Source organism: Pseudophryne corroboree, chromosome 12 (assembly GCF_028390025.1).
Source record: "Pseudophryne corroboree isolate aPseCor3 chromosome 12, aPseCor3.hap2, whole genome shotgun sequence".
NCBI classification, from domain to species: domain Eukaryota; kingdom Metazoa; phylum Chordata; class Amphibia; order Anura; family Myobatrachidae; genus Pseudophryne; species Pseudophryne corroboree.
Genome location: NC_086455.1, coordinates 158711767 through 158723827, shown reverse-complemented (window position 1 = coordinate 158723827; position 12061 = coordinate 158711767). Strand labels below are relative to the sequence as shown.

At 49.6% G+C, this 12061-nt stretch overlaps 2 protein-coding genes across 7 annotated transcripts in view; one reads left to right on the top strand and one right to left on the bottom strand.

Annotated features, from left to right (window-relative positions):
- POMT2 (protein O-mannosyltransferase 2) overlaps window positions 1-2217 on the bottom strand; it is a 37573-nt gene extending 35356 nt beyond the window's left edge. For 2 of the 4 annotated variants that reach the window (XM_063948240.1, XM_063948241.1), the window contains exon 1: window positions 1944-2217. In XM_063948240.1, coding sequence (XP_063804310.1) covers window positions 1944-2077 — 134 coding nt within the window. In that variant the 5' untranslated portion in view covers window positions 2078-2217. The remainder of the gene's footprint in view (window positions 1-1943) is intronic. The other 2 variants (XM_063948243.1, XM_063948242.1) reach the window with 1 other exon arrangement.
- A 13-nt stretch (window positions 2218-2230) lies between these two features.
- On the top strand, window positions 2231-11895 carry GSTZ1 (glutathione S-transferase zeta 1). 3 transcript variants are annotated; one of them, XM_063948247.1, is made up of 9 exons: window positions 2231-2327; window positions 5131-5182; window positions 5281-5348; window positions 5967-6047; window positions 8844-8969; window positions 9041-9116; window positions 10832-10884; window positions 11142-11191; window positions 11648-11895. In XM_063948247.1, the coding sequence occupies exons 1-9, from the start codon at window positions 2262-2264 to the stop codon at window positions 11772-11774; spliced, it is 699 nt and encodes a 232-aa protein (XP_063804317.1). In that variant the 5' UTR covers window positions 2231-2261; the 3' UTR covers window positions 11775-11895. The 3 variants fall into 3 exon arrangements, with proteins under 3 accessions (XP_063804317.1, XP_063804316.1, XP_063804318.1); XM_063948246.1 differs by lacking the exon at window positions 2231-2327 and adding an exon at window positions 2336-2431; XM_063948248.1 differs by lacking the exon at window positions 2231-2327 and adding an exon at window positions 4948-5015.
- The last annotated feature ends 166 nt before the right edge of the window (window positions 11896-12061 follow it).

Sequence of the window (12061 nt, the reverse complement as noted above, 5' to 3'; positions counted from 1 at the left end):
GTTTTTGAAGCTATACAGGGTCTGGGAGAGCCTGATAGAGAAAGGGAGCCGGCATGGGCGACATACTGGATTCGAGTACGAGATGCAGTAGCCAGGGTAGAGGAGAGGCAATGACCATTGTCCGACTGAAGAGGGCAGGAGGGAGTATGTATGTAGGGGACTTTTTGTCCCTTTACCCGTCACTGGTCCCTTATTCCCATGTACCATACTCTACGACCCCTATACACCATCACTGGTCCCTTATTCCCATGTACCACATTCTACGACCCCTATACATTGTCACTGGTCCCTTATTTCCATGTACCACACTCTACGACCCCTATACATCGTCACTGGTCCCTTATTCCCATGTACCACACTCTACGACCCCAATACATCGTCACTGGTCCCTTATTCCCATGTACCACACTCTACGACCCCTATACATCGTCACTGGTCCCTTATTCCCATGTACCACACTCTACGACCCCAATACATCGTCACTGGGCCCTTACCCCCATGTACCACACTCTATGGCCCTTACCCCCATGTACCACACTCTATGGGGTCTATTTACTAAAACCTTGGATAAAGAGATAAAGTCGCTGGAGATAAAGTACTAGCCAATCGGCTCCTAACTGCTATGCCACAGGCTGTGTTTGAAAAATGACAGGAGCTGATTGGCTGGTACTTTATCTCCATCCAAGGCTTAGTAAATAGACCACTATGTTCCCTATACCCCGTCACTGGGCCCTTACCCCATGTACCACACGTCACAGGGCCCTTACCCCTATGTACCACACTCTATGTCCCCCCTATAGCCCGTCACTTGGTCCTTACCCCCATGTACCACACTCCATGTCCTCTACACCCCGTCACTGGGCCCTTAACCCCATGTATTACACTCTATGTCCCCTACACCCCGTCACTGTGCCCTTACCCCATGTACCACACTCTATGTCCCCCCTATAGCCCGTCACTTGGTCCTTACCCCCATGTACCACACTCCATGTCCTCTACACCCCGTCACTGGGCCCTTACCCCCATGTACCACACTCTATGTCCCCTACACCCCGTCACTGTGCCCTTACCCCCGTGTACCACACTCTATGCCCCTATACCCCGTCACTGGGCCCTTACCCCCATGTACCACACTCTATGTCCTCTACACCCCGTCACCGGGGCCATTACCCCCATGTACCACACTCCATGTCCTCTACACCCCGTCACTGGGCCCTTACCCCCATGTACCACACTCTATGTCCCCTACACCCCGTCACTGTGCCCTTACCCCCGTGTACCACACTCTATGCCCCTGTACCCCGTCACTGGGCCCTTACCCCCATGTACCACACTCTATGTCCTCTACACCCCGTCACCGGGGCCCTTACCCCCATGTACCACACTCCATGTCCTCTACACCCCGTCACTGTGCCCTTACCCCCATGTACCACACTCTATGTCCCCTACACCTGTCACTGTGCCCTTACCCCCATGTACCACACTCTATGTCCCCTACACCCGTCACTGTGCCCTTACCCCCGTGTACCACACTCTATGCCCCTGTACCCCGTCACTGGGCCCTTACCCCCATGTACCACACTCTATGTCCTCTACACCCCGTCACTGGGGCCCTTACCCCCATGTACCACACTCTATACTCCTATACCCCGTCACTGGGCCCTTATCCCCATGTACCACACTCCATGTCCTCTACACCCCGTCACTGGGCCCTTACCCCCATGTACCACACTCTATGTCCCCTACACCCCGTCACTGTGCCCTTACCCCCGTGTACCACACTCTATGCCCCTATACCCCGTCACTGGGCCCTTACGCTTATGTACCACACTCTATGCCCCCTACACCCCGTCACTGGGCCCTTAACCCCATGTACCACACTATGTCCCCTATACCCCATCACTGGGCCCTTACCCTCATGTACCCCGTCACTGGGCCCTTACCATACATGGGGCGGCTCTGCCAGGCGGTAGAAGCGGCTGATAAAGGAGAACACGGTCACCGCCGCCAGCACAGCCCAGGTCCCCTTCTCCCTATCCCACTTGGGCTTCCCCGGGAACCGCTTGCCCTCAGCCATGGTCCTGGGGCCCACAGCGGCATCCGACTCATCACCATGGAGACGGCAGAGGCCGCATCACTGCTCAGCACGGGCACTGGAGGCCGGACATTGGTATATCTATCTGTCTCTATCACAGGAGACATTTTGCTGAAGCCTCGTGTTCCGTCCCCATGTGTAGTTACAGACTGATCTCTTCGGGAACATGGCCGCCAGGGGGAGGGAGCGCGGCACTGGCCCCTCCCACCTCCAAATGGCGGCGCTGGTTAAGGTAGGTAGAGCATGCGAAGCCTTTGGATTTACCGCTTTCTGATTGGTCACTTCCTCTCAGCTGCGGAGTCACATGTCCTCGGAGTGTTCACTCACTGTAACCTGGTAAGGGTTAATACATTGAGGATCTCACACTGTTCCTGGTGTCGTGTTCCTCATGCAGGGCATGTTTTCAGCATTTCCTTGCTGCAGCCCAGGGGGGATTATTACTGACTGTTAGGAAGCACTGGCCTGTACTGTATATACTCATTTTGTAGGGGCCCTGGTCAGTGCCCCCAGTATCATCAGTATCCGGGCCCATCTCCGCTCTCAGCGGCCCCGCTAATAAGCTGGGAACAAGGCGGAGCAGTGGGCATGTAACCCACGTACAGGGACATGTGGGCGCCTGTTTAAAACCACGTAACCAGCATGGCCAGATCACATTTGACCGCGACACCGCGCTGTGCCCCCCAGTTTCTGATGGAGAGATCCGTTTTGCAGATGTACATAATATAATATTTGAAAAAATACTTTTATGAATGGTTTTGAAGGGAAAAAGTATCAGTTAAATGGTTAATATTTACATGAAAGGCCAAACAAGTATCATTCCATATCGCAGCGTATAGTAATCACGCCTCAGGCGCCGGGACATGGGATTTGGAAAGCGCCCATCCGGTGAGGTCTATACAGTCGCTTTATACTCAGGTTTAGTGCGGCTAAGGGTGCGTACACACTGGGACGACGTTGCAAACGATGCAGTGTCGTCCACGACGGGAACTGACATCGGCAAGTGCATTCGACAGCATGGCCTTAGTCTGGGTTCAGCAGGGAAATCCGGCGTACGGGATCCCAACGTACGAAATACTGAAGTCGGGATCCCGATCGAGAACAAGCCGACAGAGGTGTTATACCCTCTCCCCTACCCCTCCCCCCGAAGCCCAAACATCCCCCATGGCTTAGCTCTCATGCTCTGCAGTGTGTGGACATTCGGCATCCAGGGTGTCAGGATTTCGACGCCGGGATGTGTACCTATTCGGGATGCCAGTGTCGGCATTCCGAATAGTGTTGTAATTCCGGCGTCGGTATTTTGACTGCTGGGATCCTCACTGCATTCCCTTAGTCTGCGATATTGCCCGTGGTCTGCCGTCGCAGACGATCCGCAGGAGTGCGCATCGTGCCATACATTATCTGTATACACTAGACGATATTGTTCTGACCCGGCCGATATGGTCCGGATTGTACGCGATGTCACCTAGTATGTACGCACCCTAAGCTGTGCAGTGCTTGGTAACTGCCCATTCTACCCCAAGAGGGTAACTGGATGTTATATAGACAGTTTATATGGTCACCATGCATCAGGATGACTGATACAAAAAGTTGACAGGTACAAAATGTCACCATGACAAAGGTCGACACGTTTTTGGAGGTTATTTTTAAGTTTTTTCCAACCCGTGAGGGTATACGTTTCTACTGATGGTGGTCACATATGATGAAATACGCAAGATTTCACCTGAAAAAATATTGTCGATATTTTGTGTCGACCATTGTCATGTTGACTTTTTACCTGCTGACCATTTGGTGTCGACCTAAACACTGAAGATCTTCTGTACCACTCCACTAAGCTTTTACGATACTTATCAGGATGAACAGAGCAGATATCTCCTATCACTGACCACCACTAATGGGGATTTGGGGCGGAGACTATTTACTAAAACACATTTGGGGGCGGGGTTTCGGTGGAGGGGTAATGGAAGACTTGAGGTATGAGGTGTTTCTACCTAGATCCTGCAGAGGTTTCTCCCTTATTTAATATTTGAAAGTGTTTGGAATTGTATAAGTTGTCACATAGGGTGAGTTGGGCAATCTTGGGGCATTTTCCTCAGCCAGAGGAACCGGCAGACGCCTGCTAATCAGACACAAGCCACTTCTGCAGGGACTGTCTTCCTGCCGGGAGATGTAATACAGAATGTGCAGGGTGGCTACATATGGGTGGTCATTCCGAGTTGTTCGCTCGCTAGCAGTTTTTAGCAGCCGTGCAAACGCTATGCCCCCGCCCACTGGGAGTGTATTTTAGCTTAGCAGAAGTGCGAACGAAAGGATCGCAGAGAGGCGGCAAAGTTGTTTTGTGCAGTTTTAGAGTAGCCCAAAACATACTCATCGCTTTCGATGACTTCAAACTATTCAGTTCCTGTATTGACATCACGAACACGCCCTGCGTTCGCCCAGCCACGCCTGCGTTTTCCCTGGCACGCATGCGTTTTTCCGACCACTCCCTGAAAACGGTCAGTTGACACCCAGAAACGCCCTCTTCATGTCAATCACTCTGCGGCAGCCAGTGCGACGGAAAAACTTTGCTAGACCTTGTGTGAAACTACATCGTTCGTTGCAGTAGTACGACGCATGTGCGCATTGCGCCACCTGCGCAGAAGTGCCGTTTTTTTGCCTCATCGCTGCACAGCGAATGAATGCAGCTAGTGAACAACTCGGAATGACCACCATGGTATCCTCAGGGATAGGGCAGTACAGCACAGCACAGCAGCTGGGACTATTGCAGTAACACACGGACCTGCAGCTGGGATCTTTGGCACCGCACTCTACTCACTAATGTCTCCCACATGACTGGGTAAAGTCTGGTGGGAGGATCTCAGGCTGAGCACAGATTGGTCGGCGTCTCTCTCTCTGAACTGTAGCAATGGCATCTGCAGAGAAGGTGAGGAGTGCAGGGCCCTGCAGATCCAGGCATGGAATAGGGACAGACAGATATTCTAGGTGTTACAGCTATACAGCTACCTCCTGTGACTCCCTCTGCTCTCCTCCTCTTTCAGCCTCTCTTGTTCGGATACTGGCGGAGCTCCTGTTCATGGAGGGTCCGGATAGGTGAGTTCTGCATACACGTCTCTCCACTATAATGTAAGGGGCCCTGGGGCCATACGCTGTACACTGCGTATTGTGTGTCTCTGTTTGTGTCTGCACAGCGCTGGCTCTGAAGAACATTGAATATGACCAACATCCCATCAATCTGATCCAGGATGGTGGGCAGCAGGTAAGTTGTGCTCAGCGACTGGACGCGTGTGGGGGGAGCTGATCATTCCCATGTTATGTTGTTATGGGGTACATTTACTAAGCAGTGATAAGAGCTGAGAAGTGAGCCAGTGGAGAAATTTACCCATCAACCAATCAGCAGCTCTGTATCATTTTATAGTATGCAAATTATAGATGTTACTTCAGTGATGATTGGTTGCCATGGGCAACTTCTCCGCTGGCTCACTGCTTAGTAAATGTACCCCTATATCTGCTGCGCAGGCGTTTCCCAGAGCGCTGTGCTGGTCTCCCGTCTGTGGGTGACACTGTGCGCAGTGGGTGGTCTCACCCCAGCCCAAAGCTCTTAGTGATCCTGCAATTTTTTTATTTCTAAATTAAATCACAGCAGCAAATATTTGAAATGTATATTTTAGCCTCAGATTCAGGGTTGGTGGGGTTATAGCGGGCAGTGGGTGGTTAGGGCACCGTGGCAGACAGAGCAGGGGGTATATAGTGTTCTCACCCGCTGGCTGGTTTGCAGCTGCATGCTACAGCAAAGAGCCCAGATGGACGCAACAGACGTTCAGGGAGGGGCCGTTGGGCTAATGTTTCGCTGATCCTTTGTTTTCTCTGCCTCCAGCTGACTGATGAGTACAAGAAGGTGAACCCAATGCTGCAAGTGCCAGCGCTAAAGATAGATGGCATCACCCTGACACAGTCGGTGAGTATGGCGTTGGGGTGCCATGGATGAGATGCAGGGCAGGGGTCGGGGACTTTCTGATACACGGTCACATATTATATATTCTGCACTATATCCTGGGGGTAGGCCGAGAGCGTAAGCCTGGGTGAAATAGCTGTAGAGCTGGCCTGACGTAAATGTGTTTTCTGATTGGTTCCTCCTAAAGCTGGGCCTCTTCCAATGTCTGATTCATTGATGTGCCCGTCCTAGCTCCGCGTTACAGGAGTGCTGCACATGGAACAGGGTACTCCTGGAAGGGTTACGGTCGTTAGGTCGACACAATTTAGGTCGACCACTGAAGGCCGACAATGCCATTAGGTCGACATGTACTAGGTCGACAGGTCAAAAGGTCGACATGAGTTTAAAAAAAAAAAAAAAACAATTTTGGATTTTTTCATACTTAACGATCCACGTGGACTACGATTGGAACGGTAATCTGGGACACGGTGCACTAATTTGGGTTCCCCGTCACTTTACGGAGAAAACGACACCGAAAACAGTCAAAAACCTTATGTCGGCCTTTTGACCTGTCGACCTAATGCATGTCGACCTTCCATGGTCGACCTAAGTTGTGTCTATCCAACGACCCATACCCCCCCTGTAAGACGTGTATTGTTGGGGACATTATCCTGAGAATCTGACTAGCAAAATGTGGGTCTCAGACCCCTGGTTACAGCCTCCATACAGGTACCGCCGCCATCCAGCCTATAAACCCACAAACTCCGTCCGGACAATACCCAGCACACAGCAGTGTATCATTGGAGCTCTCTGGTAGTACTCTCCCACTTGCTCCCAAATACAAGGGTGAGGAGCATTTTTAACCCTATTTAACCCTATAGATGGGTTGGGGGGGGGAACGATGACGACGGACCTTAATATAAGATTTTAGCTATAGTGGACAGGTTCTGTGGGTCACGAGCCAGCCCTTCTCCTGTGTCAGCTCCGTCCGAATTGTCCAGGTTACTGATTAATTCCCGGGGTCAGAGGTTGGCAGCTGCGTCTCGTGTAAATTATTAAAGTCAATCATACACTTTGTGGAAATAATGGGAGAGATTTATCAAAGCTTGGAGAGAGAAAAAGGAGAGCGATAAAGTACCAACCAATAAGATTCTGTTGCCTTCAGACAAAGGGGGGTATTCAATTACTGTCGAAAAATGCGCTCTCTCGGTAAAATGAAGCAAAATTACCGCAATTCGCTGTAATTTCGTCAAATGCCTATTCAATTGTCCACGAAAAAGTTTTTGCGGTAGTTTTACTGCATATTTCAATTCACCAACTCTGAGCAGGCGAAAACTTGGGGAAAATCCCTATTTTCAGTTAAAAATGGTTGGGTATGGAACAGAAACCCTCGGACACCCCCGGATTGACTAATTAGGCACTTGGAAGCTTTTAATTATTTTTAATTGGCCAATAATGACATGTCATTTTTGGATGAAAAAGTGCAAAATGATGAATATTGGGGTACAAGGTATGGGACAGGTATATTGGGGTGCTTTATAAGTGGGACAGGTGTTTTTAGACTTGCAGATCGGAGTAATCTGTTTCCACTTTTTTTTTTTTTTTAAAGTCCCCTAAAATGACCCAAATATATACTTATACCCATTTTTATGTACCCCAAGTTTAATTTTAGCATTTATTTTTCTGGAAAGAAATTGCTTTCTAACATTTTTTTACATTTAAAAACAAAAAATTGAAACAGCCATTTGACCCAATTTAAGTACCAGAAATATTTTTATTGTAACCAATAATAAACTTTTAGGGGGGTATGCAGTTAGCTCCATTTTTTCACCTAGGTGAAAATACTGAGCTTTTTCGCTATTTTTAGAACAAATGGAGATTCGCCCTATGCAACAGCAGGGCCCGATTTTTGCCTAGGTGAAAAATGCCGGCACTGGCAAAAAACACGTGGATTGGCGAATTCACTCCCGATCCACATGTTTTGGCGAATCTGCAATCGGTTTTCGCCGTTTTTTGGGGCCATTTTCGCCACTGCTGATTCGCCTACAAAACAAAGGTGAAACTGCATGGGCGAAAATGTATTAAAAAATGGTCGAAATTACCCGCAAATGAATACGGTGGGTCAAATTAGTTCAGTTTTTTTCTTCTAGGTGAAAAAACGGAGCTAATTGCATACCCCCCTTATACTGTTAGCCGATGTTAGTGTAGCTTTGTTAGGGGATACGGACAAATTAACCCATTTTTCACTTTCGGCACCAATTTTCGCGGCAATCCCATGTTTGCTACTTTGCATATGAATAGAGCGAATCGCGGGAGCGTACATACCCGCGAAAAGTTACTTTTCATGGCGAAAATGGCAATTGCGTTAAATTGCCGCAATTTCGGCCATAACTGAATACCCCCCAAAGCCTGTAACATGGCAGTTAGGAGCTGGTTGGTCGGTACTTTATCTCTCTCCATCTCTCCAGTTTATCACTCTCCTAGGCTTAGTGCATTTGCCCCACAGCGTGTAACATGGCAGTTAGAAGCAGATTGGTTAGTACTTTCTTTCTCCAAGTTTTGATAAATCTCCCCCAATTTTCTGTATGCCAGCTACTGTATACCCTGTCGGCACAGCAGCCGCTCCACAACGGCGGCTCACGTCATCAGGTGCGGTGTGGTTTAGTTTCTAAATGTAAATGATGAAAATGGGCAACATGGGAAATCTAGGCACAAATACGACGGGCGCAGAGCTGTATTGGCCACGTGGCGCTGTCCGCTTGGTGCATGATCTGTGTGTAAACGCTGCAGAGATAAAGTGGCCGTTCCATTGTCCCACAGCTTGCCATCATTGAATACCTGGAAGAGACGCGACCAAACCCCCCACTGCTCCCCAGGGACCCCATTCGGAGAGCACAGTGCCGAATAATCAGTGAGCAAATTGCCTCGGGCATCCAGCCAGTGCAGGTTAGTACACAGGCAGAGACTTACCTCACAGCTCTGCGACCCCGGCCTCATTGTCATGTCTGTCTCTGCAGAACCTCTCAGTGCTGAAGAGAGTCGGAGACAAACAGCAGGAGTGGGCCCAGCACTATATCACACGCGGGTTCCAAGGTGAGACGCAGGACTGGGGCCGCAGGACACTGGCGACTGCCGGGGGGAGGGGTATAATTATGTCATTTCAATAAGGCTTATTTAGCGGAGCCAAGCTGACCATTGTCATTCAGGACAATGGTGGGTGAATGTGACTCTAGTATCAGACGGAAGGGGAAGCCGACATAGTGTCTTCAGTGAATATGCCGACAGTTTTCATGTTACTTAAAGCATTTCTAAACAGGATCATTTACGATGTTTAGTTCTAATGCCGTCATGGTTAAAATGCTTTCGCAACTGTGTCGGTATTATGCCCTCTGCATTCTCCTGCCAGCGTATTCACTGTCGACATAAGGTATGGTCGACATAGGAATTTACAGGCAGTCAGGAAAATAAGGATGTTTCATCGCTACAGGAAACCTAATGTCACTACAAAGGGACAATTACCCTAGTGCTTGGAGGACCATGAAACATTGCAGGTGGTAATTGCCCCAGTTGATATGAATGACAAGTACACAAGGGAGGGGCAATAACCAGACAGAAGCCCCAGCAAGACTAATGAGATCCGGTCTGAAGATCGACACTGTCTAGGTCGACAATGTTTAGGTCGACCACTATAGGTCGACAGTCACTAGGCCGACAGGGTCTGAAGGTCGACAGGGTTTCTAGGTCAAAAGGGGACACGGTGCACTAATTGGGCTTCCCGGTCACTGTACGGAGAAAACAACACCAAAAAAACCCATGAAAAACTCATGTCGACCTTTTGACCTGTCGACCTAGCACATGTCGACCTAGAACCCCTGTCGACCTATAGTGGTCAACCTAGACACTGTCGATTTGATGATCCACACCCAGACTAATATAGGGAACAATGGAGGGATCTGGCTAATCAGGAAAAAGCGTCTGAAGGGAGAGACTAAGGGGCCTATGGAATAAGCTTCCCCCATCCCCTTAAAATGGTGTAGAAACTAAAGTTACTTCTGCAGGGTTCACAGGGGTTCCACAGGGAACATCGGGGTTGTAGTGGTGGACGGATAGTTCAGGCTCCACACAGTTAAAGCTTTCATCATATCCCAGGATGCCTGCCTCTGTACTAATAGCATAATGCACGAGAGATCACAGAAATCTCCTGCAGAATGCTAATTGGCAATACAGATTGCAGTCCCATTATTATCAATGGGGACTACGATCTGACCCCTATGTACTAAACCCTAAAAAGCGAAGCCACTTTAGTTTACACCCACTTCAGATGCTGTAAACTTCTTTTAGCCTATGGAGGCATCGTAGCGGGAGATCCCGCAGCCTCTGTCTGGTGCCGACCTCGCCACTGGAAGCTGTCACTGTGGTGTGCGCAGGCGCAGTGTATTTTCCCCTACAGGAGTCTTTCACAAACAAGCACATAACTTGCAGGAACGGTGGCTGGTTTCCCTACGTACATAGCGGGGATATTTTCATTAAAGATTAAAATATCCGCCCCGAAACAGTGTGTCAATAATCGCGGCAGCTCCACGATTTTTAATACATATGTCCCTTAATGTTATCATTCTGAATGCAATACTGAATAATTACTGTAATGTGGAGGTACGGAGTATGTGCCTTGCCAGCAGGTTACCCTGCCAGCCACATCCTTGCAGGGTATGACACTAGCGTCCATCTTGTTATTCAGCATTAAGTACCGTGAACGTGCGGAAACGGTGAGAGGCGGCAGTCAGTGACTAGTTCTGTTCTTCTTGCAGCCCTGGAGCTCCTGCTGAAGGACACAGCCGGACGGTACTGCGTGGGGGATGAGGTAGGGATGATACTAATCTCTTTGCCTAAGGGGTTGGGACATTTAAAGGGTCGGGTCTGGCATACGAGTGTCTTCTGTGTAGGAGAGGGTGTACACTGTGGTGTCCACAGACACTAATCATAGGGTTAGAACCACATTACACTGTTATCTATCTGTTCTAGTGCACCATTGGTCCTTTCTTATCGCCCACTGCCAGCGTGGAGTGACCTTGGGTGTCCTTGTGGGATAATCAGCACCTTTCATACTTTCTCCTGCAGGTGACAATGGCTGATGCTTGTCTGGTTCCACAGGTGTTCAACGCAAACAGGTGAGACACTGCCCAGCCACTGGCGTGTCCTGCGCCTTCACACATACGCGTGCCCCATGCTGTTCTCACCCTCACGCACCAGTCACACGCTGCACAGTGCCATACATACAGAATCTCCTACATGTGTGGGCACTGCCAATGCATACCCAAGTTATGTCACCAGGCTCCAAATGAGTCTACACGGAGGCAGCTATCAGACTATTAGCTGCACAAGGTAAGAGCGGCATTTCCTCCTGCGTATCTGCACAAACCACCCAGACCTCACTCCCTACCCCACTCTGATCCCCACTATACACAGCGTGAAGCTGCCGTAGTTCCCCACCATGTGATACCCACCTAATGCTGCCTCCCCTAACACCATGAAGCCTGTGCCCCCCCCCCCCCCCCCCCCTTCTGCTCTGGCCGGGCACCTGAAGTTGTTGTCTGTGTCTCATAATCACCCCTCTCTTATTGTAGGTTTAAAGTGGACATTACCCCATACCCCACAATCTCCAGGATCAACCAGTCTCTGTGCCAGCTGGAGGCGTTTCAGGTCTCCCACCCTGGTCGGCAGCCAGATACTCCCCCCGACTTCAGAGCGTGAGGTCCCAGGCCAGAACAGCTGAGACTGAAATATACCCACGGACAATGGAAAGTTTCTTATTTCTGTCATTTTATATTGGAAATATGTCAGCGTGAGAGAATAAAGAGATTTCAGTGCTGGAGTGATTGACTTCTGTATATGTGGCAGGGTCCACGTTTATGAAACATTACGTATGAGGGCACCCACTGCTCTTGGTGACCTCGTGTCAGCCACACCGGCTATCTCGGAGCACTCTTACACCACCAACACCTAACAATTCAGACGTACGCACACTCCACCTCCTCTAA

Coding starts and splice junctions, on each gene's coding strand:
- GSTZ1 (XM_063948246.1), top strand. CDS start 2,339: ATGCGAAGCCTTTGGATTTACCGCTTTCTGATTGGTCACTTCCTCTCA. Junction 5,183..5,280: donor TTCATGGAGGGTCCGGATAG/GTGAGTTCTGCA, acceptor GTGTCTGCACAG/CGCTGGCTCTGAAGAACATT. Junction 9,117..10,831: donor TATCACACGCGGGTTCCAAG/GTGAGACGCAGG, acceptor TTCTTCTTGCAG/CCCTGGAGCTCCTGCTGAAG.